This window comes from Ambystoma mexicanum, chromosome 2q (genome assembly GCF_040938575.1).
Source record: "Ambystoma mexicanum isolate Mex_15411 chromosome 2q, UKY_AmexF1_1, whole genome shotgun sequence".
Lineage (NCBI taxonomy): Eukaryota > Metazoa > Chordata > Amphibia > Caudata > Ambystomatidae > Ambystoma > Ambystoma mexicanum.
The window spans coordinates 1,333,420,761-1,333,447,331 of NC_090924.1; the positions used below are offsets into that span (position 1 = coordinate 1,333,420,761).

The 26,571-nt window shown below is 42.0% G+C and overlaps 1 protein-coding gene across 6 annotated transcripts in view; it reads left to right on the plus strand.

Annotated features, from left to right (window-relative positions):
• The window catches only part of RBMS3 (RNA binding motif single stranded interacting protein 3), a 2,259,106-nt gene that overhangs the window by 1,839,996 nt on the left and 392,539 nt on the right, over window positions 1-26,571 (plus strand). For all 6 annotated transcript variants that reach the window (XM_069648793.1, XM_069648794.1, XM_069648792.1 and 3 more), the window contains exon 9: window positions 17,755-17,851. In XM_069648793.1, the coding sequence (XP_069504894.1) occupies window positions 17,755-17,851 (97 nt within the window). The remainder of the gene's footprint in view (window positions 1-17,754; window positions 17,852-26,571) is intronic.

Below are 26,571 nucleotides of genomic sequence, written 5' to 3' on the forward strand. Positions count from 1 at the left end.
TTTTGGGGGATCTACAAATGCCCTGTTGTCTGAGCACAGTGGGCCATGGCTAAATGGGTACTAGAAAGACTGATGCATGGAGCTTTTACCTACCAAATCATGTTCACATTGGGGTTCCAAATGTAAAACAGGCAAGTGAATCAGTGCTTCCCTCACATTGGGCCTCATTACGAGGTTGCCGGTCCAGAAACAACGGTTCCGGTAAGCTTGCTGGTACTGTTGTTTCCGAACCGGCAAACTACGAGGTCTGCTCGCAGGTGCCTTTCCACCTGCCAGATCAGACCTGGTGGGTGGAACGGCACTCGCTCGCAGACCTTGACGGATGCACCAGCACCGTTATTAACGGCGCCATTGCATCCGTCCTCCTCATTCTCATTGAGTCCTATGGGACTCAAATGGGAATGGGGAGTAATATTTTCCGGCGCCTGGCATTGGGCAATTGCCAAGACCGCTGGGGCTGTAATGCCCTGGTATGTCACCATTGCCGGGCGCCGGATAAAAATAACTGCGTCGGCAGCCGTGCCGGTGTTTACCGGCACGGCTACAGCCGGACTCATAATGAGGCCCATTGTCTGTATTATACACTGAACCGACCGTCCCTAGACAATGAACTGAACAGTGCCCAAACTTCCTTTAGTGAATAGGGAGGTATCCACAATTCTCACTGTTAGAAGTATGGCTTCATGCATTTTACACCCACACACCCTTTTTGGATATTAGGTGGTCTCATTATTGCTAAATAGAGCTGCCACTATGTTACATGTGTGAGACTCGTGGAAGTGCCTCGAACAGGGATGAATTCGCCTAGAAGTTTGCTAACGGGACTAAATCTCTAGAAGAATAATGAAATGGCCGCCGTCGGCTGATCACGGATGTCGGCTGAAGGGACCATTTTCTCTCACTTTGGAAGCATTTGACGAGAAGCGCAGGGAGATTATTGCAGAGATTGAGAAGTATTGAGTGAAATCCAATTTTATTTCCCTGGCCGGTCTTCCAGCCAGAGGTCTTACTTGCTGCACCTCCGCCAGCAGTTCCACTCTGAGCCGAATGTTCACTCATGCCTGTCACAGTGAGGAGCACAGGAAAACACAGAAATAATTGACCTTAGTGACAAGCAAGTACAGCATGTACAGGCAGCCTGATTTTACCCACAGAGCTTAACTGGAAATGCCCAGTTATTTACAAGGCGCTTAAGAACATATACAGCACGGTTTGAGCACTCAAAATGTTAGCTGATATAGAAAATAAGGTACAGAATGACAGACATTTACTTTGGAAAATACAATGTCGTCGAATCAGGGAATCCGGGATAAGTCCCCTCCTCCCCCTGCCAGGTTGCATAATTCTCCAGCAGTAATACACAAATTGTTTAAGTTCTTAGGGGACATGAACATTTATTGTCAAGTCCCAAGTCATTGTATAAACACCAAAAAAAAGTCCACTTCAGTACTATATTGATCAGTGAAAACTTAATATAGTAATTGATCACTGACACGTTTCCTGATATTACGGAAAAAGGACTTCTCACAGCCATAACAATCACCCGAATTGCATGTATATGGAAACACATTTTGTAAAAGTGACAAAATGGGCAAGAGGTAATGGGTCTCATTATGAAGTTGGTGGTATGGGTGAACCCCGCCTCACCTGTATTCTCACCACTGTAATTATGGAAATAACAGCAAATGTATGAAAAAACGCGTCTATGCTAATCTGTATATCTGTATACTCACCATGTATGCCTGTAACAAGTAAGAATTCTTAGCGCCACGATGCCCCCGGGCAGATGTGCGCTCTACAAATCCAAATAAATAAATAAATAAAATTGGTGGTAAAATAATTACTGCCATTTTGTCACAGCTTTCCCGTAGCGCTGAATTCCGAAATGATAGGTGATGGCTCTAAAAATCGTCATAATTCTAGTGTCAGCCCATGGGGAAATTCCACTGGAATTATAGCCCACGGGAAAATCCCCCAAAATTCCCCATGAAGACCTAGCGATGCCAACAATTAATATTAGCATTGCTTTAGCACCACTGAAAAGCTCATCGTAAATCCATTGGGCTGAGTGGCAGTAGCGATAAGTGAGTTTGGAGGTAATTCCAATTACTTACAGACGTATATTTTACTTAGCTAGGACTTGCTTTCATTTTACACCAGACAAGCACTTGGGAGTACACTCTTTTGTTTTCATTACAATCTCAAATATGACTGTTGATTAGAATACACCCAAATGTATGCTCCTGTGCTGGCAGTCATCTCATACAGCCCATGAAATGCAGCTCAGCAATGTTTTGGTTTTGACAGATACATTGATGTGCCTTTTCGATTTTGAAAATAATTAATCTAATACTACAACAAATACCAATCACTAGATGTTGGCCTATTCAAAGTATGTGAATCTAAGCAGATACAAGCATCAGAAAGATGATTACAGGTATGTAAGGCTTGTCATACGCACTGCATAGTCCAATTAAAAATAAACAGGGAGGACAATAAACAGAAATACCTTACCTCAATATTGAACTACAGTGAAGTTCAAGAGCAGAATCTAAACTGCACGTGGAATGGCACAGATGTCTCCTTCCATAAGTGTGAGGTTGGGGCTAAGGGTGGCGATCAGATAAGAGCCTCGGTTTCAGGGGCCAATTTAGAGAAAACTCTAGAGACATTATAGTTGCTACTCAGTCAAACACCCTGGACATCAACAATGAGAACACTTTGCTGACCCTGTAATATATATTTCTTCATCAGGGCAATGCAACAAAAACCAAACAGTGAACTGCAGGAGGGATGAGGGTTGTTGTAGGATGTCAGGTTCACCAGTACACTTAGCCACCTAAAAAGAAGTATGAAGTTACATGAGGCTGGGATGATGAGCACTTGTTGTATGAATCAGTATTGATTTCCTGGATGAAACAAGAGGTAGGTAGAGATTCAAAGGTCAGTGAAAAGTATGCTATGAAAGAAGGAAACACAACTCTAGGTAAAGTTCCTAATTGTTTTGTTTAAACGGAAATGGTGCACTTAGATTCCTATCAGTACTTGGCTTTCTAGTACACAGTGTATTTCATACACTTCTCCCCATTCAATGATGTAAAGGCTAGACTGCACACTTCCCTACTGCATTATTTAAGTCGGGTATAATCGGTTTTAAATTCACATGTTTGGCATTGCCGCCATCTAGTTGTTGATCTGGAGTATTACAATGTGTTTAGAACTTTATGATTTGATATGATTGGTAATTTATAACGTGCTTAATAACCAGAGGTTTCTAAGCATGGACTCGGGGATCTAACCTGTGTTGCTCCATGTCGTCTTCCAAGGCGAGCACAATACCCCTGAGTTATCCTCCCGAACCTTAGCTTCGGCATGCAAAGGAGCGCCCTTGCAACTGGAACAGTGGGCATCAAGAGACCACATAAGTGGCAGCAGTGGGCGGTACAAGATCAAATAACATAACAGTTTATGATGTGCTGCTTCTACCCACTATGCTACTATGATCAGCAGATACCTTAGATGATTGGTTTCCTCATTGAATTTGGTCACAGTGAGCAGTGAGCAGGAGCAGAGAAAATACAGGATGACCCCGAAAGCTACTCGCTGTGGATAGACACTGAAAAGCAATGCTGGGGAGAAAGGTTGGATGAGTCTCCCTTGTCTTTATGGTTTCAACATTAATTTTAGGCCTTTTTGCAATCATTGATTTCCTGTGGATAGAAAAGCAACATGTTTGCAAACACTGTCTTCAAGGTGTCTGGCTTATATAATAAGCATTGGCAGTGCCAACCGTTTTTTTGGGGCTTTTGTGTAGATATGGGAAATATGGGTATTTGCCAGGCATTGCTGTAATGGTACTAGCTGCCCATTAATGAAAGCAGCGCATGTACCTGGGCATATGTTAAAAGGGACTGGCAAATGCCTATCTGTTACCCACACAAGCCACAACGGTTGGCTTTGCTAATGCCTGTTATTAACAAGATATCCTTGAAGGACACAAATACTGCTTACAAATCAAGTGGCTAAAGGCAGACCTGGTTTAGACATTTTAATTACACCAGTAGCACATTTACAACACTAATTATACCATTAGCTCTCAGAAAATTGCTTTGAAAAATCCCTGGTAGGCACTCCGAATGCAAAGTTTGATTTGAAGGCTTGAAAAAATGTGCTCAAATAGATCCCAGGAGGGTGTGTTTTGGGAGTGAGGGGCAACAAGTGGGTGGGAATGTCCATATCTATTAGCATGGCCATGCGCTTTCAATGGGTGGATAAATAACCAAACAATACCTACATTGTTGTCCCGATTCATGGAATTTTCTGTGCGGTAAATAGTGACATTGCATGCCAAACCGTGGGTGAAATCCTGTTTGTCAATTTATGGAATCGACTGTGTGGGACTTTTTCATACTTTGCAGTGACTTCGTACAGGTTCGCCACATCTCTGCGTGCAGTAGATCGCCTTAGATCTGACCGTGCAAGCTCTCGTCAGGGAAAGGCCCAAGCAAAGCCCTCAATCTATCCGCCAGCCAAAGGCAGGCATACATACAATGCGTGTAGAGATTGCATGTTGGATATCGGGGTGTGTGCATGCAGACAGGGTTCGGAACTAACTTAGGGTGTGCATATGCAGTGTAGCAGGGGTTTGCATGCAGATTTTCCAGAGTTTTACCTGAGTTACGGAAATTTGTATGCAGTTTGTTGAAGTGCCAGTAATAGTTACAGGGGGACCTGCGCTGTGCCCTGAGGTGCAGACCTGGTTGCGGGGAACCCCACATACTGTTTCAAGGGTGCATGTGTTTGTGCCCGATGAGCACACTAAGCTTGCTGTGTCTGGCTCTTTTTGCCTTGCATCAGGGTGTGTCAGGGATGTTCCGGCTGCGACTTGGGTATACAGTCACTTTGTGCAAACAATTCCATGAATACATAGATCGCGAAGAAAAACGTCTGGGCACAGGCTCGCGCAGAGGTGTTCTTGGTGCGCGTCCTTTGCAGGATCTCTGCACACTTTTCCATGAACCGGTCCCTGTGTCCTTCGTCATATGCCATCTCCCCCTATCTGTATAAAATCTTTATAGCCAAAACTAAAAATGGTAGGTCTCTAGGGATCAGTAATGCCTACTGTCTAAAACCAGTACTAATATAGGTGATGGCCTAAAGCAAAGACCTTATCTAGGGAAGTTTCCCTCTGAGAACATAGTAGGTAATCCATGCTCTAAAATCCACAGGATGACTTGGTGCCTTTCAGTTACTTAGACCCCATTCGGTTTTATTCTTATGTACCTAACTATCATCTATCTATCTATCTATCTATCTATCTATCTATCTATCTATCTATCTATCTATCTATCTATCTATCTATCTATCTATTTCTGTCACTGTCTCTTACCTCATCATTCTCTCCTGCCTCATACTGTGCCAGCTAGCTCTCTTCTCTATCCCTGATCTCTCCCTATCCTTTGTACCTTCGATATTCCTTTCTCTTGCAATTGCCTACACTTGCTGTTATGCACTACTACTCTCTTCGCTCTCCATGACTCTAACTACTCCACATACTATTACTTTCTCTCCTTTCACTTACTACTCTCCTACCCTTTTCTCTCTGCGACTACCTACCTTGCCAAACTACTAACACCACGCACTCCAACCTTTTCCTCAGTCAACCTTCTTTCATTTCCTCAGTCGCCCCTTCTTTCGCTCACTACTCTATCATTCCGATTCACACACCTACATAAAACACACAAACCCAGGTACCACTCTCCACCAACAACCAATACGTTACATTGATCACTCCTTCAATAACTCACCCCCAACTCTCCAGTTCCATCCTTCTTTTGACTGACTTCTTGGTCCTATGGTTCCTCTCTTGAACTCACTGGACTAAACCACACCTTCGTATCCTCCCTTTTACCCTTCTCTTCCCCTTCCATTGGCTGGCTTTCTATGCTGGATTCATGGACCAACCATGGCTACCCTTAAACCCTGCCCCCTTTTCATCCATGGGTCCGCTGGTCTCCCACCCTAGAAGCACGTCAAAGTTAAGGTTCCAGTTTGTGTAAGGATCTCTCAGTGGGGAGATGCTGGTGTTCTGAGGACGCAGTATTGCGGCTGTTCTACTGGTGAGTAAAATGTCTTGAAGTGGTCAGGTTTCACTGGGCACTATGTACCCATTCTTACTCCAGCATGGTGCGTGGTTAATGTGCTCTCCATGCATGGTCGGACATGACTGCCTTGCTCCACACGAGCAATCTAGCTTGCATAGTAGCTGGCTGCACCTGAGCAGCTGGCTGCTCCTGAGCTGCTTCTCTGATTCTCCCAGGCTTTTGTTACTTGGCATATCCTTTTACAGCAGTCTGGTGGTGGTGGTGTTTCTGTTCTCACATGTGATGCCTTAGTTGGATTTGTTGAAGATATTGGGCCTCATTACGAGGCTGGCGATAACCGTGACTGTAATAAGGGCACGGCTGCCGCCGGTATTCATTTTTTTCCAAAATAATTCTTCCTCATAGGGCTCAATGGGAATGGGGAGGTCGGGTGCACTGGCACTGTTTATATACACCGACATGCTGTGCTTGCGGGTGCCTTTCATTCCGCCAAGTCAGACCTGGCGGAATGAAAGCCACCCGAGAGCACAACTCAGAGATTTCCGGTCTGGATACAACGGTACCGGCAAGCTTACCGTTACCATCATATCCAGATGGGCTAGCTCGTAATGAGGCCCATTGTGTTAATATACTGGTCTTTTCACTAAGAGGACATAGCTGGATTTCATGGCCTCTGACATATGAACCCAGCCCACAATTCTGGGACAAGCAATAGGATGTTTCAGGAATTCACATTTCATTTCATTAAGATAAAACCAAATGCTATGGAGGTCCCCACACTTTATGCAGAGGACGTCACCATATAGTTCTGAATAACAATGGTCGTTCTAATTGTAAATCTGCCGCTTGTCGGTCAGTGTGTCAAAACTATCTTTACATCAAAACACTTCTAAATTACACATGCAATTACATGACAAACCACACAAGAAGTTTGCTTTCCCAATATTACCAAAAAGGGTAGGACTCAGAGAACTATTGCATTCATCAGCTTTCCCATGTATATATGGTGCTTTGGGTTGCTAGTATATGTGTGCAGTGTAAATCAATGTATCAATTTTTACAATGAGTTGCATAAGAATTCTGCAGGTTTTGGGTTAGAGAATCAGTATTATCGATTTGGAATGCACAGAATTTCAGTTCACCCACACCTCCTAGGAGAATAGTTTTAGGATATCCTGATACAACTGTGAGTGCCCCCACTCCTTATATTTCACAGATTGAGTACCACTGGTGCAATATTCCTTTTCTCTGCTATGCAAAGTTTAGAGTGAGGGGGTTACATGTGATTAATAGTCTAATAATTTTCTATGGGAATAGAAAGTACACAATTGATCTTGCTCCAATTTCCATATTCAGTTTAATTATCTATGGCCATCACAGATCACAAATTATCAAGTCAATATTCACTTGGCCATGGTGCGGATGTCTACGAATCACAGCTCACTGTTAACTATATCTGTGAAAAAGGTTTTTGGTACAGTTAACAAGATTATTATTTGAAAAGGGTTGCATGCACACCACATAGAAATGCTATCAGTATCACACCACACACACAGCTCAGAAATATGTTTTTGAGTAGAATTGAAATTGTATCTCACTTTATTTTACATGCATTGAGAATGCAATTTTCACTTCCCATTTAAAATCAATATATTTTGGTAACAGCTTTCCAGACCACCCTCCTTCTAGGATTCAGCAGAACTTGGTTCTTAACAGGAACTATCATTTCCTTCTGGGTATCCTCATACTCTCTTTGAAATTATAATTAGAGTTTTTGGGATCAGCAGGAACTCTTACAGATTGCAAAACTCTCAGTCAGCAAGGCACCTTTTGATCAGCATCCATGAAGGTTGCAGGTTCCCTTGTGCACAGGACTCACCCCCTTGGAACAGAAATCCTCCTTTAAGCAGCCCATAAATCTGTCTCACTGACTAACCAATCCATATTAATCCTCATATTCTACTGTGATTTTCCTATTTATGTTCTAAGATATTCCACACTTTGTCCCAAATGTGCAGAAATGATGCTGTTGTATATTTCATCTGGTGAGTCCCTCCATTGGCTTCCCCTATAGTCAGACACTCCCAAAGAATAAAAACACCCAATCTTTATTAGTTGATTATAATTTCTGTACATGTGATGTATATTTTCTTGTTGCAACATGCCACATCAAAGAAATATAGATTTCTGTAATCCCCTGAACATGATGAACGCCTGGACATGCGGGATTCATTTATTGATGATTTGCCATGAACATATTAATATTCATAATTTGCTTTACTAATATGCAGAGGCAATTTTGAATTTATATATACCTCGTAACATTGCAGAGTTATCTTGAAAATATTTTTTTGTGTGATTGAAATGCAATTCTAAAACATTGTGCGCACTTAAATCAAAGATAAACATGGGATCTCCTGTCTCAGCACATTGACTCGTGTGAGCAATTATTTGTAATGCTTCAGTCCATGATTGATTTGAGTAATATGACATCTCGTCTTTGTTCCCCTGTATGGCTGTCTTAATTGTGAAACAGAGTTCAAAGTTGTCAGCGTAATGGAACAATTTCTCTTTAAGGCTCAGCAAAAATAGGGCTTCAACATTCTGGACAATTCAGAAGCATATCTCTACCCCCTCTGCAGATTTCAACTTGCTAGAATTTAGAATATATGTATTTAAATATCCTCTTATAAGTATATAACAAGGGTGGGGGCATGTCTTCTATGAGTTTACACTCTAGTTATATATTTTGCCAGCACACTATAAGGCTTAGGTGAACATAAGTTTTATTCTAGCCAATAAAAAATATATGTATCTTACTGTAAATTGTGTACAACAATCCAACCGTTGTTGGGGAAATAAATACACTTTTGTCAATTAATATCTCCTCTTTTTTCATTAAAATACACAGTTATATTAGGGAAACATTAAATACAATACTGGTTTAATTTTGCTCCGTTTTTCATGTATTGTAGGGAGGCGTGCCATTTAAAATGCCTGGCAACATCCCATGAAATTAGAGAATAATTTAGTTGAATTTTGCTACTTATTGATTAAATGCAATTGTAGGATGTTAGATGACATCTAACTCAGGGGAATTTGTTCCACCCACGCAAAACCATGCCCGCACAATTTTTACTGATTGGATGCATTCTTTATATGAATCTGGGACCCCAAATTTAACAATATTGATTCCCTCTAGCCTCCTCACCCTTTCAGGAAAATAAACATGCAGGGTTACGCAGAGGGTGTATTTATTAATAAACTAGAAATAATAGAATTCATTGAAATATCAACAAATTTTACATCTATGAAATTACAATTTCAATAGTAACTACAACTAAGACAGATCAATACACTGGGAGCTTCACTTTTCAGTATTACATTTAACTTAGTTATTGGCTTCCATAAAAATGTGCACATTACCATGTATACATTTTGTTTACCCAGGGTGCACATGCATCATGGATTAAAACATATATCAGTGTCCAGGATTAAGTTTTCATTTGTTAAAAAAAACCACATTAATTCATAACTTCCCTGCCCATATGTGTGTCTCTACTTCCCCTTTATTGAAAATAGATACCTAGCCCCTTACACAATGGACATGTCAGATTTTCAAACAACATTCTAGGGAACCCATTTGGAAGAGGATCTGCTTGACATGCTTGCATGTAAATCACGTACAACGCGATCAAAAGTCTGCTTAACATGTCTATTTGCTAGATTCCCTTCAATGTTGCTACTTTTGATTACTGTTCAGCGCTAGTAATGGAACTCTGCTGGTGATGTAATCAGGAAATTACTTCAATGTATATTCTTTTTCTAGAGATGGACACAGTGAGATATCCTTTTGACTCTTTTGATCACTATACAGAGAAGGAGGCGGGGGATCTTCCAGTATACACACCATAGGCATTATTCTATTGAATTTTTGATTCTAGAAGCACACTTCTAAAATATGTATTATTCAGTATGTCTAGTCAATTTATATGCCCCACCTCTCAGTACTTACAAATGAGAGTTGCCAGGGTTTAATCTATTCCCTTATGAGTATATTTCCCCACAGAATTATACTAACAGAGGAATTTCTTTTGGTTGTCTCACAGACAGGTGGGTACCCTCTTAAGAACTGGTTCAATTCTCCCCCTCTAGGAACAGGTCATCTTCAGTCAGCAAGATGGTGTCAACTTCCCTTGGCAGTGTGGTTCCATTATTCTGTATTTGAGCATGTATGCTCTCTCTTCCTTTATAGGAGGCCTGGATATGTAACTTCAGGTAGGCCTCTCTCACATTGTTCTGCTTGTAACTTAAAAATGAGTCCAAACGAAAGCAATATATACTCTTCTCTTTTCTGTTATCAATTCTCCTTTTTCTTCTTCTTCCCTATCAAGCAGTCAGTTAGTGAGTGAGCGCAAGAGTGCGTGTCCAGAATCTAAGGGTTTGGCTTTTTATACATCAAAAACCACTCCCTTCAGAGGTGTGTATAGTTTCTCTGGTCTAATTGCTCAATGTATGTAATTGGACAGTGTTTCACAAGTGACATCAGACTAAACCATCCCCTCTGTGCTTATTGGGCATTTTAATGAAGAGAGCAGCCTGACTGGAGTAACTTCCAAACCCAGTTTACCTCCCATTTGATGTTGTGGCATTTTAGCAATTTCTCCAAAATCATACTATTTCTCACGTGTGATCATATTTCTAATCAGTTCATCAAATTGTTTTCATTCACACAGATCAAATGATGTTAGACTGATCTTGGCACAATGGCTGATGTATGTGTTACACATGTTAGTTCTTTGCTCTCTTATACTTTTACACATAAATTCCATCCCCAGCTCAGAATAATGGGTAAGTGGCACACATGCTAGGATATATGAATTACTACATGCTCAATTTCTGCGCGAACATGTTGACATTTGGCTAATTTACATAATGAAATAAACATAAAAAATATCATTTTACTTTCACCCTTAACATTTTTAAAAGTATGACTTTCTATGACATTTACTTTAAAAGTTACAAGCAAAAATATGATTCCATATGTACATTTCACATAGTACATTTCTTTCTAACATTTAATAAGATGAAACATAATCAGAAATGGTCTACCATCCCCTTGTAGAGGTGGAGCCAAGTACCCCAACCCAAAGCTCCTCCCCCATGCTGCTTATATATTGGGAGCCAGAGTATTAGACACGTGCGGTACCAGTGAAAATAACTATACCAAAAAGAATCATGGACGTAAGGTTCACATTGAGGAAGCCATACATGCATTCACCACAATATGATGGCCATTTGAATTAAATCATGGAAGAAGTGTGAAAACTGAGCAAAAGAGAAGATTGGTGACATCATGAAGAGCAGAGCTGACACAAGAGACATGAAGCTGAAGACAATATACATTATATAGGCTCTAAAGAGGAGGTGTTAAAGGTGAGCAACATTTTGGGCTCCAGATGAAGATGCTCATGCTATAGAAATAATGAAGAAGATATTAGGTCATTTTACAAATGTACAGATGCAGTAACGCAAGTAGACAAAGCATTCTTAAAGGCTGGCTATGTAGTTAATAGATTGTGGCGGTGCGCCAACGTTTATACATAAGAATGTATGGACAATGGATGATTCCACAATGCACTTTAGCAGAGCTGGATCCCGTGAGCAGAAAGGCTTTTCAGTGTGTCACAGTTAGAAATTGAAAACTTAACCACGGAGGTGAATTCAAGAAAGGCTTGGCTGGCCCATCACCATGAAGTCAAGGCCACCATGAGCCTGAATGATCATGCAGTATTTACAGAACGTGTGAAAAGAACAAAAATACTGTCTTAGGTGAGGAGCTAGTATATTGAAGACGTCGGAGGTTCATCATTTAATAGTATTTTTAATTTCAGAAAGACTCTGAAACATGGTCTGCAGTTACGTGGTTGGATGAAAATAAATATTATGACAAGCTGTATCGAAACAAAGTGACAGAGTATGCCTATACTCTTTCATATTCCACAGAGTAAAACACATTTCCAAAGCCAAGTTCAAAGCCTTAATTGACTGGCAGGCTGCAAGAGTGGTGATAGATGACAGGCTAATTGGTGGGAAGCTATGGTTATGACAAGCCCACCAGCACCTGGAGGCCATCCTGCATGCTGCTTGCGTGTGTGCAAATTACAGAGGGGTATGAGGCTGCCAACCAATTATAGAGGGCCATGTAATAGAGAGCCCTATAGTTTGTATAACCAATGGGACGTTGTGTAGTTGATGACAGTCATAGAAACCTGCACTAGAGGAGGGCTTAGTTGACCCACCTGATGTTAGAGACCTAAGCACCTTCCTTGAGAAGTATGGAACGTATAACTAGATGTTCCCTGTAAGCCAATCACCTTCCCAAGTAGGTTTTTGTAGTTTGCCACGTAGGTTGATCTCAATGATGAAGAGTTTTTAGTATATGAACCATATTTTTTAATGAAATGTGTTGAGTGAGAAGATTGAGCGAGTGTGTTGATGTTCGTTATAACTCTTTAGATAATTGATATTAAAACAGACCTATTTTGCCATCTTGCTGAGTCAGTCTGATTATTGTTGCTACCTCATCTTAAAGCGCTGGGTCAGATACCCCAGTTCACCCTTTATATGAAGCTGATTCTCAATCCTGTAAAGGAATATATAAACAATTTAGGGCCCAATTGATTTTTTTTCTCTTTTATCAAATGCTGTGCTTTTTATATGGGACAAAATTAACAAAAAAAGATTGCTGGATTCTTCCATGTGACTGAAAAATTCCTTGTTTGTGCCTTGTCAGAAAATATTAAACATATACTCATGCTGTAGATGGGCTGCTATCATCCCACATTTCCTCACGCATGTCATTTTTTATATGCTCTGTGCAGGCTGCAGCTCACATGTTTATTTTTAAATGTAAAGTTTTGCTTTGACATTTTTCAGGCTTCACATCTCTTCAGTAGTACAATTTCATACAATCAATGATTGCAACATGGCGAGGTGTCGTGACTGCAGAGAGTTCCTTTTTTTTAAATTGGGGCTTTCTGGATCACCTGTTTCATTTTAAATTGATAAAAACCCAGTCAGCCCTCTGGTGTAATGTACTTGTGGGACCATATTGTTCCTGGGACCTCATCAGGAGTTGGGCAAAGCTGGAAAATGTGGCAGTAATGCTATTACCGCTACATCTACTGCTCTGCCCAATCCCGAGTATGTCCCGACCTGCACACATTCACGTGCAGCTCTAAGCTTGAGCAGAATGCACCGACGGTATGTGTATTTCATCACTATTACCACCGGCGGTATTTGCACCAGCAGTAATTGCACCACCTATCTCCAAAATGGACCCAATGGGGAATGGGGATTTACCACCCTACCACTACTCATGATCCGGAGCAAATTGCGCTGAACCGAGTAGCGGTAATGCTAATTGTGTTGAGCAGTGTTCTGGGCAAAATTACTGCCGGGATACTGCCGAAATTGTGATGAGCCCTAGTGGCAAAACGCGTGACTACATGCATCTCCCCATTTTCCTTATTCAGACCAATGGAAGAAATATTACATAAGTGAATCTGGGAAAGGCACTATTCCGGCACCTCTCACTGTAAATGCAAGAAGTGTTTATTTTTCTTGATTTTATTGCACAGATCTAGGAGGCAAATAGAAAGCTGCTGGCCAGGCACAAAGAAAGTGGCAGGAAATGGGCTCCTCTCAACTCCCCTCTCCATCTTGACTGGGTCCTTTCTCTTGTCATATTAAAAGACCCACATGTGGGAAGAAATTACCAAAGGCAATTGGGTACTGGATTCAGTGGAAAAAAGGTTACTGCTTAGAATTGTGTCAGAAACCAAGACACATCTCACCGAAAAAGGATAGTTCCAAAGGAATCATATCCCGTCATTTCTAGCGGAAGTAAAACCACCCCTAACACATCAAGGGGTAGATAAGGCAAAGGGAAAGGAACCCAAGTATAGATTTGGCGGCACCTTATGACTGAAACTCAATCTTTTTTTCAACATATTTTAGTAGATGTAACATAATGACTCTGAAACATAAATCAGAATAAAAGTCAAATCTATGATATGGTTACAGCATTACATCTAACTCAAGTTCTCTTAAGCAGCAGATAGCACAATATGCATACTATCCTGCAATACCCATGTGTTATATATTTGTACACATTTTAGAGGACAACCACGTGTTCTATAGACTCTATCCTCAAATAACATGAAGTAGACTTCATCGGTTCTCCACTTGGAAATAGCAAGAGGCTCTTAATTTTCCAAATTCACGGCTATATTCTGCTATATTTTGCTATATTTTGCTAGCCCTTTCTAAAGCTGCCGAGAAGAACAGTTGGTCATTTCTGTTAAAAGGAGAATCGCCCCAAACACTCAGAAAGGTTTTAGGTTCATCAGGTATTTCACTCTCCGTAATCTTAGGTAAATGTGTTAAAGTTGATTTCCAAAACACTTGTATGGTGGGGCATTGCCATGGTATATGGAAAGAGTGCTCCACGCTGCTTTCCAATGAATGCAATATGGAGGATGGAAGTGACAACATTTGAACAAAACGTTTTACATGTGTAATATACCCGGTAGCAGAATGAACCCGATGTCTGACAAGGTGAGGGAAAGCATCATGGGGGAAGTGACCAAGATGGTGACCCCAGGGATTGTTCAGCCATCCGATAGTCCATGGGCTAGTTCTGTGGTTATAGTGTACAAAAAGTCCATAATTCAGACAACATTTGTGTGGAATACAGAGTGCTCAACTCTGTGGAAAAAAACAGATGCTTAACCTGCACCTAGAGCAGATGAGCCAATTGACAAGTTGGGCCCTGGCAATTACATGAGTACCTTTGACCTCACAGTCGAGTAGTAGCTGGTCATTTTAATTGACAGGCACTTTTCTAAGGCCACCAGTGACATTTCGAGAACCTATTTTGTTGCTCAGACATATTCTTGACAAAGACTATGTACATGCAGACCCTTGAGTGTGCCTCTTTTATGTGTATTTCATTAAAGTGGTAGTGTGCTAATGTATCTGCCTGTTTGCCCCGTCAGTCTATGTAAAGACTTATTTATTAGAGAACGTCGCATTGCCATTTATTTCATTTTATATTATTCTTTATTATTCTTGCCTAGGAGGCTTCCTTGCTAGTTCCCTCCCACCTTTCTGAAGAGTATAGCTTGCCTTAGGGCCAGGCTAATTTAAGAGACATTGGGGGTGTGCCTGTTTAACCATTCAGATTGAGATCACACAGTTGTGTGGTGCTGAGTAGGAATTCAGAAATCACTGCTCATGCCTGTACTCCTGCAGAGCAACAGTCATTTCAGCCAACTCCTCTTCTCTTTTCATTCGGTATTGGTGTTCCACTTAATCCTCCTTTCTGTCCTTCTTCACTACATGGTTCTCCTCCTCATCCTCCTCTCCTACCCTGTTCTTGTAGCAATTTCTCCCCACATCCTTTCCTTAATCTCGCTGTGGATGTTTCTACTTCCCCTCCTCTCTTCCTCTCTCTTTGATTCACTGCCTCTTCCTCTCTCTATACATGTTCCTCTTCCTCTGTGAGGCTGGGCTCCCCTACTTCATGCATCCCTGTGCTGCTGGGCTGACCTCAAGTTCTCCCAAGTCTGCATGTGGTGAGCCTGGGGGCTTCCCCTCAACCAAGCTCTTCACCTATATCTCGCAGAGCCTGGGTAATTGTTGTCGCTTGTCGACAGCTCAAGGAGATCTGTGAGCATAGGCTTGCGAGATGCAGTAGCAGATCTACCACTCTGGGACCATTAAGTGGGTACTGAAAATGCATGTGTGCAGCAACACCAGCCTTTGAGCAGGATAAGTTCCTCAATCTAAGTGGAGAAAAGTGTGAGCGCTAATGTAGTGAAAGAAACGGTACAATGAAGGATTTGTGCACCCACTGCACACATCTACTTTCAGCCCAGAAGTTCAAAGTAAACCTGCTTATTGCCAGGTGATATATGATATGATAGGTTATTTATAACGCGCTTAATACCCAGAGGTTTCTAAGTGCTGACCCAAGGATCGAACCTGTGCTGCTTCGTGTTGTCTTGCTTCCAAGGCGAGCACATTGCCCCTGAGCTATTGACCCACCATCTTCATCAGGGACCCCCTGGGTCCATAGTAGCAGGGCTTTAACGTCCCCTTTCAGCCATGTTTTCCCTTGTCTGGGTTGGCATCTGACCCCTCGGCAACCAGCTCTTCCTGGCCTGCTGGTTCGCAAGCCTTGGACTGGGGCTCTATCTGGGGGTCTTGTTTACTGTCCCCTTTGACTGGTTCTCCCTTCTGCTGCACCCGTTGGCTGAAATAAGAACATAACTAGATGCCCCCATAAACTAATGAGGCCCATTGGATTTGTCTCATGTTCTCTATGGACACACTTTTGGAGTCCTCCAATTTTGCAAGAAATGTATGATTTTAGGGCTTTCCAGTGATTTATTAATTCTTTTAGATTAATAAATCACTGCAAATTACTCTTTGGCATATGATAACATTTGATGGTGTTTATCTGTTTTGCTAATGTTTAACAGTCGTTTTCCTCTGTGGTCGGGGAGGACTGGCGGGGCTGGGGATGAGGGAATGGGGGGGTTGAGAGGGTTCAATGCCCTGTGATATCATGTTCCAAGACTATGTTGTCTAATTTTGTCTATGTTTTTTAAATGACTATTATGGTCTACCCAGATGTTTCATCAATGTCCTCCTTCCATGTATTACTAGCTGCTTAGTACTCCTATGTTAGGATTCTTTTTGCAGTAATGTATATTTTGGGTGTAGGGACCTCTGTTAAACCCATGTTTTCAAATTGTGTGAGTTATTATGTACACACAGTTTACCTGTTGCCTAGGAGTCACCTGTTTCCACTTCCTTTAGCATTATATGGTTATGGTATTCTGCTACCAGGTAGCTATCTTGATACTGGCTTCAGTGGTGGGAAGGTTCCTGCCCTTTTTTTATATGCTTAAACTTACAACACGTGTGTGTGTGTGTGCGTGTGTGCGTGCCTGCGTGCGTGTGTGTGTGTGTGTGTGTTGGTTTATTGTACTTATTTGAACTACTTATGTTATGTTTAACACCATGGGGCGCATTACGAGTTTGGAGGCATCCTTGTCCTTAATAAGGGGCATGGCTGCCTCCAAACTCGGGTCCGTGGTCCCTGAATGGGGAAATAACACCGACTTTGGAGGGCCCGGTAATTCCCCATTCAGGGAACCCAGACCTTCCTCATTCCCATTCAAGCCATCATGGGGCTCACTGGGAATGGGGAGGGAGCTAACAAAGGGCCCGTTAATAACCGGCCCGTTGTTAGCTCCCTGGTACCCTCACGGGACCCGCAAATAATGTCTGGTCTAACCAGAAGTCCAGAGCGTATCCCGCAAGAGAACCTCGTAATAGGGCGGAATGGGTTTAACGGCGCCGGCGCCTTTACCGGTGCCGTTAAACCCATTCCACCCGCATCGTAATGAGGCCCTGTGTGTGCAGTGTCTTCTTTTGTGTCATGTATTGGGCCCTGCTGTTCCTGGCAGCCAGACCATCTCTGGGATTTACCCATGGAACTAAAACGAAATCGCTGCTTATGCTTGGGACTAGATAAGAGTGATTCTACAAGGTGTTCCTTTCTTTCTGTTTCCAGATTTTATTCTTCGCCATACAGTATTGCCACAAACCGCATGATCCCCCAGACGTCGATCACGCCCTTCATCGCTGCCTCCCCCGTATCGACATATCAGGTAGGTCTGATTGGTCAGGACATATTTCGGGATCTGTTTTAGGAAAGTGTGACACATATGCATGGTCTAAGATATCATTAGTGTTGGCTGCAAGAGTGCGTGAACATCATTGGGTGAACAATGATGCTGTAGTGGCTGCTGCATTCTTGGAATAACAGAGAGCATGAAATGCATTTCTTACAAATCCAGTGGCCTCTGATGTCTCTCCTGCATTGGCAAAACCGTGCAACAACACCATCAATGGGCACATACAGGGGATCGTTTTCAAGGATCTTCCTACGTATTGTGCACTGGTATTATTGGTTTGTTGTTTTGTTGTTTGGATAGCCATGCATTTGGTCTTTGGTCTGTTTAACTTCAGCTGCAATAGATTATGGTATGCTTGTTTGGGAAAGACTAATGTCGGCCGATAACATTGGCCGGACACTTGACACCCTCAAATTTGTAGAACTGATCTTCTCACCACAAGTGGAGGGTGACTAATTGAAATAATGAGAGGTTCTGTTATGGTGCACTAAAGAGAGAACGAACTAACAACATGTTTGTATGTTAAAGGTTGAAATGTTTGTTTAACCAAAAAACAATTTAAAAAAAAATAGATAATGGTATGCTTCTATGGTGTGCTCTGGTGCATGTCTTGTTCAGCTGTGTGCATGGGCACCCGAGTATTGTTGTTGACCAAGCAATTCATTTTTGCAGGAATTAAGAATCCCTTTATGGTGAATTCCAGGTCATTAAAGTAGGTGCTTGCCTCTGTGTTATTTCTTTTCAATCTGTATCTCTATGTCGGTAAACATCCCCTGCCCTTTTGGGGTGGGACCAAGCCTTTTGCATATGGTCTTTCCCCTTTTGTAATTGCTTGGCAGGCGAAAAACGATGGTCTGGAGGGTTGCCAAGACAATTGCCAGATGTTAGGATTAATTCCATGCCTTCCAGCCATCACCTTGTTTTGCATACTGCCCCTGTGGTGTAATAAAAATATCTTAACAAGTGTGCCTGCATCCAGTTGATTTATCTATTTTCCTTGCACTGAAGTCCTGTTAAAAGCAACTATTGGCAAACCCAAAACCTTTGGCTTATGAAAAGGTATTAGATAGACATTTGCTAGGCGCAGGTATCCTATGCTCAGGCAACACACCATTGTCTAGCTGTTGCCATCTTATATTAGCATTATGGCAATGCCTGACAGATGTCTACCCCATGTCCTATACCAAAGCCACACTGTTGGCGTTGGTGACTAAGCTTCTTTAATGAGTATGCTGTAGTCATGTGGTTGGTTGTCCTGTGATTGGTGAGTAAGCCTATGCGACCTCTGCTGTCTTTGATGTCTATCTGAATTCTGGAATTGTGGATGTCACAGAATAGTTTTATAAGGTTTCTTTATACACATATCTGAGTCCGCATTTTTGTTTATGCAGAGATAAGCCGCCTAATCATACTTTGGGGATTTAAACAGAACAGTTAATAGCTGTGATATAATAGCTGTGTTGTCGATGCTGAGTGCATCCCAAAGCTTGCCTAATAGATCTTTTCATTGATGATAGCACCTAATACAGGCACATTTAATATTTATTTATGTTTTCTAATTTTATGTTGTTGTTATAACTTTGTTAGTGTCACTTAGGTGTCCAGAGCATTTTGGAAGTATGGTGGTGCACTTTCCAAGGTGCGTAGGTGTTGGCAGTGGACACGTGGTCTTGTGAGAGCTCTTCACCTTTGAGCATTTTCCTTCATTTAGTCTGGAATGTTACTGAGCTGGCCTTTCCACTTCTTGCGTCTGGGTGATCTCCTTTCTTGTATTAGTACATTCAATCCTAGTACAGCATCTCGGTATTTAGCTCTGGTTATCCAGCGCTCAGTGATTTTGGTTAGATTCTTTGTGTAGTCCAGTTTCGAACCTTTATCCCAATCATTGTTATACCAACTATTCTTTAATGTCTAGTGTTTTCCATCAATGATCTCTTGTGTGTCCCTCTGTGGTTGTGCCCTCGGTTATTATGGCTTTCACCCCGCTGTGGGGGGGAGGACTTGGCTTTTAATGGCCCGCCAGCCCGAGTCTAGGTAGGCTTGAGCAAAGCGAGGGTCTCAGCGAGGTGTGGATGCAGATGTATAGAACTAACCTGGCAACACCCAAATCTGTAAATTGTTATTGTCATTCTGGGAATCATAGTGGAAGTAGATGGGTTTGCTTCTGCTCCATCCAGATGCAACCTGCGCAGGGCAGAGTCCTAGGAGTCTCATTTATTTCCACTCTACGTTATTACAGTGTCTGTTTAGGACATGGCTTAGTACTCCATTTGTCAGATGTACTGGATTTCTGAGAATTCAGAGTATTTTTAAATTGGCAAAACGTAAACTGGTAACATAGCCAGTTTGTGTAACAATGAATTGTGATATATTGTGATTCTGCAAATTGTGACATACTGGAATTGTGTATCAGTATACTGAACGTATGATGACATTGTGTAATAGTACAGTGGGAGTGTGTTACAATTGTGTAACAGTAAATTGCGATTATACTGACACTGAATATACTGAGAGGCCTTTCATAATAGAAAGATACAGGGTGTATGAAATGTAAAATATGCTGACACAGTGGGAGTATACTGGAGTTGATCAAAGTTTGAATATACTTGCATTGTGCAAAAAGGGAAACAGCTAGGATGTTCAAACTGGGAATAAATGGGGTAAGAACTGAGAGATTCAAACTGGGAATTCACTGAGATGTTTGAAGTGAGAATATACAAGGATTTTTAAACCTTTAGTATATTTGGATTGCCAAACTAGAAATATACTGTGATTGTACAGGCTAGATACATACAAAGATTTTAGAAATTGGTTGTACTCTGAAATTGTGCAGCAGTAAGTTGAGTATACTGGAGTTCCTTGGAGGTTGCTTGGTTTCAGCAAACTGTCTATATATAGGGATTGTGTGAACTGAAATACATATGGGTTGTCTGAATATATACCATATAGAGAGATTACTATAATAGTCCATTGCGTAACATGTTGGGATTGTGCAAACCTGTGAACATACAGAGATTGGCAAACTTGGGAATTATTCGGCATGCGCCAGGATTTTCAAGGTTTAGCAGGAATACTGGTCTTGTGACCAGAATTGTGTTCATTGAGATACAATGCAAATTGTGACTTTGCTGTTATTGGAAAACTGGAAATATGCTAAGATTATGTCAAGTGGAAACATACCTGCACTGTAAAACGAGTAATATACTGGCTTTCGACAACCCGGAAATCAACTGGGAATTTCAAAGGGGAATTATACCATGGTGCTCACACTGGATATATACTTGGATGTGCAAACAGGGGGGATTATCCTGAGCGGTAACTGGGATACTAAATCTGGTAGTTTACTCTGTTAGGGCAGCCTGAGAATTTGCTGGAACTTTCAAACTCTGAGTAGATCAGAATTGTGTAAAAGTAAGTATGTGTATGTCTGTAAGGCTTCATACTCGAGTGCAACATCTGGAAATATACTGGAGTTGTGTAAACTGGAAAAAAAAACTGGAAGTTTTCCAACTGGCAATGTGATCAAATGACGGCTGCTCTGCAGGAATACATTGATGAGTAGTGGCTAAAGCGCATGTCTAGCCCTACCCTGCAACTAAAGCAGCAGTGATGCCAAACATACAAGGGAAACAGGCACAGCCAAAATGGTATATCACCTTTGCCTGTTATGGTAATATGGGACGAGAGCAGGCTACACTCTACAGGATGTTTGTGAGCTGGTACAGAAGCAATTCAATCAACAATAGTGGTGCCCAAGTAAAGGAATATCCAACCAAGGTTCTATAAGAATAGAATCTTTTATTAAACTCACAAAAATGTGAACAACTAATAAAACACTACTGGCCCACCCCTGTCAGGGTAAATACAGAGAAATTAGACTTTAACATAACGGGGCTCAATTGAATGCATGTCTTTCTAAAGCTAATTAAGGGGGACGTTAACAATCACTAGGGACATTTAGGTGGACCAGGGGTACAGGGCCTCGTCACATATATTAAGTTTCTTTTCTTTGAGGATCAGCAGCATTGAGCCACACGTCTAGGTGATTTATTGTAGTCAGGCCGGTGTTGAAATGTTTGATTTGTTCTTTCCCAATGGCATGCCAATGTCAAGACGGTGCCAGGCAACGGCTCCCAGTGGATCGAGTTGATATTTGAGATAGGTGAAGTCAATGTCTTCCAGCAGGTTGATCAGTTGAGACGATTCCGTTGCTTCGAGTCAGCTGTTGAGACGCATGAGTTGGTTGCTTCGATGGAGTCGAGCAGGCGATTGGATCGAGTCAAGACGATCTGATTAATGGGGAAAGTCAGCGTCTTGATGGTTCAAATAGCTGGTAAGCAGTTTGAAATACTAGGAGTGCCGAAGGCAGCACCAGAGGTCCTGTAGCATCTCAAATTGAGTACACTACAGTTAAGCCAGCTCAAAAAGCATCTCAAGTCAGTAAATAGGTTCTGGGGTGCTTTCTGGGCTTTGCAGTCGCTGAGAGCCCCAGTCCAAGGTCTAAATGGTACTCACCTCCAATTATCAGTTCCCACATACCAGTGTCTACGTTACTGTAGGCCTTGCCCTGCCAACTGGCCATCCCAAATAGGGTCTTGGGATGTTAGGGAGAAGAAATGTCTCTTGCTCGTAGCTCCTAGTCTTCAACACTCTGGCAGTGCACTTTGGAGTAAACCAAACTCCCAGTCTGGTTCCAGTGAATTCTTCTTCAAACGTCTTCCAGCGAGGAATTAACTAAGGGGGCTGTCCCCCCCTCCTAATATGAAAAACAAAATGCTACAGTGGATTTGCCAAGGACAAACCTTTTGTTAAGGGGCCAGTTCATAATGCTGTAGACAGTGTCCTTTGCCTGTTGATGTCATACTGTGAGTGTCTTGCCTGCAGTATATTTGGAGGGTACAGAAAGTATGGGAGCCCCAGCAAATTTCAAGATGGTGAGAACCCTCTGAGGTCTAAAGCTCTGTTGTGGACTATGCTATATCTTCCCCTTCCTCTGTCTGCGTACACCAAAAGGTCTCCAGTAATCACACCCAGATTAGGTGAGGTGGCCATTATAATGACAGTGATATCTTTGAAGAACCTGTTCCAATGGGACCTTCCAGGAGTTGTTCCTGTTCCCTGGAAGAAGGTGACAACACTTATCAGATGGTTCAAAGAGAGGGCTTTCTGGACTGGAGCCAACATTGTTGATTTGGGTACTTACAAGCTCGACATTTTAATGCACACCAGACCATTTCATGAATGAGCCACGGTTCACTGAGCTGACAATATAATTACATCAAATGATTGTGGCTGTATAATCTCCGTAGCCACCATGTCAAAACAGACATGTACAGACATGTCTTATATTTAGACATTAATCTGCCACCAGGCTTTGCAGTTACATAATTATACAATTATTAGGTGGCAGTAATATGTCCAAAAGAGGTAACAGCCTCACACCTACCTGGACATAGATTATTTATGATGTGATCGTAATAGGTCAAGAGGAGGTAATAATATTACTCTTCTTACACTGCCAGACTATATGTTGAATCCATTTGGCTCAAATAATTAGATGGCAGAATCAGGATGGAATCTGTATTCCCAAAGATAAAAATTGATGCACAACATGCCATTGACTCTAGAGCATCAGCCGTGATTAGGCCAGAGCTAACGCATGGTAAGGTAAAAGATGGCGGACTCCAACAGTGCCGCCATTAGAGGAGAAAGAGATGGAAATCCATACAATAAGGGCCCAAAGGAAGGAGCTACATACTTACCAATCACACCGTGCTGGGAGGAATGCCATTGGGAGAGAGAAACTTCAGAGGCAGGTTTCCTTTCCTTTCCACATTTCAAATCATGCCCTTCAATTGAATAAGGTGCAAGAAAAACAAGAGCACTGGTCGAAAACCAACCCAAATGTCCGGCGGAGGCAAACTGTATGGCAGATGAGTGGTGGTCAGTGACTGAGAGACCAAAATGCTGAGAGAGGAGAACATGGTGGAAGCCCGACACCCAGTCACTGTCAAACAGTGAGAACACTCTACCCCCAGTTGGGTATGAGGGATTACAGACCAGAATGACATTGCAGGGTAAAGGTGTCAAGCTGAGTGCCTGGCGGTGGGAGTAAGAGTGCTTGAGAGTGCAAGCTCAGTATTGTAAAGTCTATTGATGTTGACAGTGAACCGACAAGACCCAAGATAGAGAATCATCTCATGAACCGGAGAGAGCCGAGGGAGGCAATGCTGGCCGAAAGTATACCCATAAACCTGCACCGAGACCACTCCATTTGTAAAACGGAGAGGAAGTGAAGTTGACTTATGAATCCTAGAGAGTGAGGTACATGGAGGAGCCAGCGAGAGGGTAAGCAATTTCCAGATGTAGGTGTGAGACCCCAGTACCCAAAGAAGGGCTCATACAACAGAGAGAGCAAGACAACAGAATCACTAATGAACTAAAGCAAGAAGAGGCTCAATGGAGAAATAACTGAAACCCAGTATAACAGCAATGCTGCATTCTGGGAAACAGAGTTGACTGCCACAAGTCTTCAAAAGTCCTAGTGGAAGTACTGAAACATAGTGCTCTGCCCAATCAAGAGAGACTACTTAAGAGGGTGGATTGTGGGACACCTACCTATGAACGATACCAATCTTCAAAGAAACTCAGAGAAACGGCATTCCTCACTAGACACTCTGGGCATGACAGGATGGTGTGGAAGAGAGAACAACTGAAGGCACTGCATTCTGATAAAACAAAAGAAAACATTAAGCTTCTGAGAAAGTATGTGCGAGAACGTTGATCCACCAGACAAGAGAGGAGTGACGGAGGCTCGTGGAGGAGAGGTGAGATTCCACTAGGGAGAGCAAAACTAACAAAGGCACTGCATTCTGGGAAACATGCAAATCGGTAAGAGTCAGGAAACGAACCTCTGAATCTCTAGTGGAGAGAGAAACTTCAGGAAAACATTAAACCAGTATACTCAGGAGGAGAGAAGTAATCTAGTGCAAGATAGAAACCAAGATTATTTATTATTACACGTTATTTGTAACGAGCTTAATACCCAGAGGTTGCGAAGCGCAGACCCAGGGATCAAACCTGCGTTGCTTTGCTTCGTCATGTTTCCAAGGCAAGTGTGTTGCCCCTGAGCTATCCTCCTGAGACAATGACAGATACTGTGAAACAATGTCACATCCAAAAGCACAAAGAATAACAAGAGAACAGATATTGAAGTCCTGTACTTTGGTGGACTAGAAGAGCCCAGACGTAATTATGGGAGAAAAAAGTATCCATAGAAGGCAAAAGAGAGAGAGGGGAGAAGAATGAAAGAGAGATAGCGAGAGCAAGACCGAGTGAGATGTTAAGCCCTTACACAACATTAGAAATCTGAGATAATCAATCTCGTGAGATCACATCATGATGTCCATATTAAAAAAAAAAAGACTGAACTTGGCCAACACAATAAAAGCCTGAATGCAAGATACCCCTGTGCTGATATAGCCAAAGACCACCTCAGAGCCCTCCGAACCTGATGCCCCTCAAGTGTTGGCCATCAATTTGCAGTCTAATGGCCCCGGTTATGGAGCAAATCTCTCTTTTTACACTGGCAGCAAGTAAGGCTAATAGAATCACATTAATTTATTTTTCTTTTTTTAAACAGAACACAAGTATGGCCTGTCTATTCACAAAACTGTATGACACAATCATTCAGCCACAAAAGACAATGCTTGCAGAAATGTCTGTCTCTTTCTTTCTCAGCTTTCTGCTTAATAGTTATTGGGGAGCACTCCAGTAGATTGTCCTCAAACATCTGCTCTACTTGCTGTGTGATGACCAGTATGTTTCCCATATATTAGGCCTCATTAAAAGGTAGGTGGAAATTCAGAGATACATCCTCAAAGAAATAGCTTTGAGGAATGACTGTTACCGCCACTTGGTCAGGCAGCATTTCCGCCTGATTACAAGTGGTGGTGGCGGTGTGATTCCCCATTTATTTTGGGTTCATTGGACCCAATGAGTCTTCTTTAGCAGGGTTACCACTGCAGAATTTCCGCTGTGGTAATTCCACCAATTCTGCCAATTGTCTGGCATTGAGTGGGAAGATTTACCTCTTCCCCCACTCACAAACCAAAACTCATACTTTGGCATAGTGGTAAAATTGGTGGTAACTTAGTTACCGCCACTTTTACCACTCACCACTTAACTCGTAATGAGGCCAAATATGCTTAATTAAAGTCGATCACCTTCAGAAAGCACAACGAATATATGGGACATGTTTGCTAAAAGAGATCTTCTGAAACAGCAATGCATTTGACTTGGAATTGTCGGAACACCCTGTATTCAAATGGTTGCTGAATCTGCCACCATTTATCCAAAGGGTACGGTAAACTTGTGCCACCCCCTTTCCACTATATACAGCATTAGTTTGTTAACTTACTTCGGTTCATGGGATTTTCCGAGAGTTCATATTTCGTTTTTCCTAAAATTCTGCCAAACCTTTAACATGTATAATGGTGTGGTATGGGATTGTTGATTTATAAAGCACCTATACACAGGCAAGTGTTTCAAAGCGCTCAAGAATGGTGGGAATAGGGGAAAAAACAACAGTCTGCCAGAGCCCTTGAAATTCTGAGACGACAATTGTCTGTGCAGGCAGAGTAAGTGCGTCAAATACATTTAACAGTTGGAGATACAGAAAATAGACCTGCCGA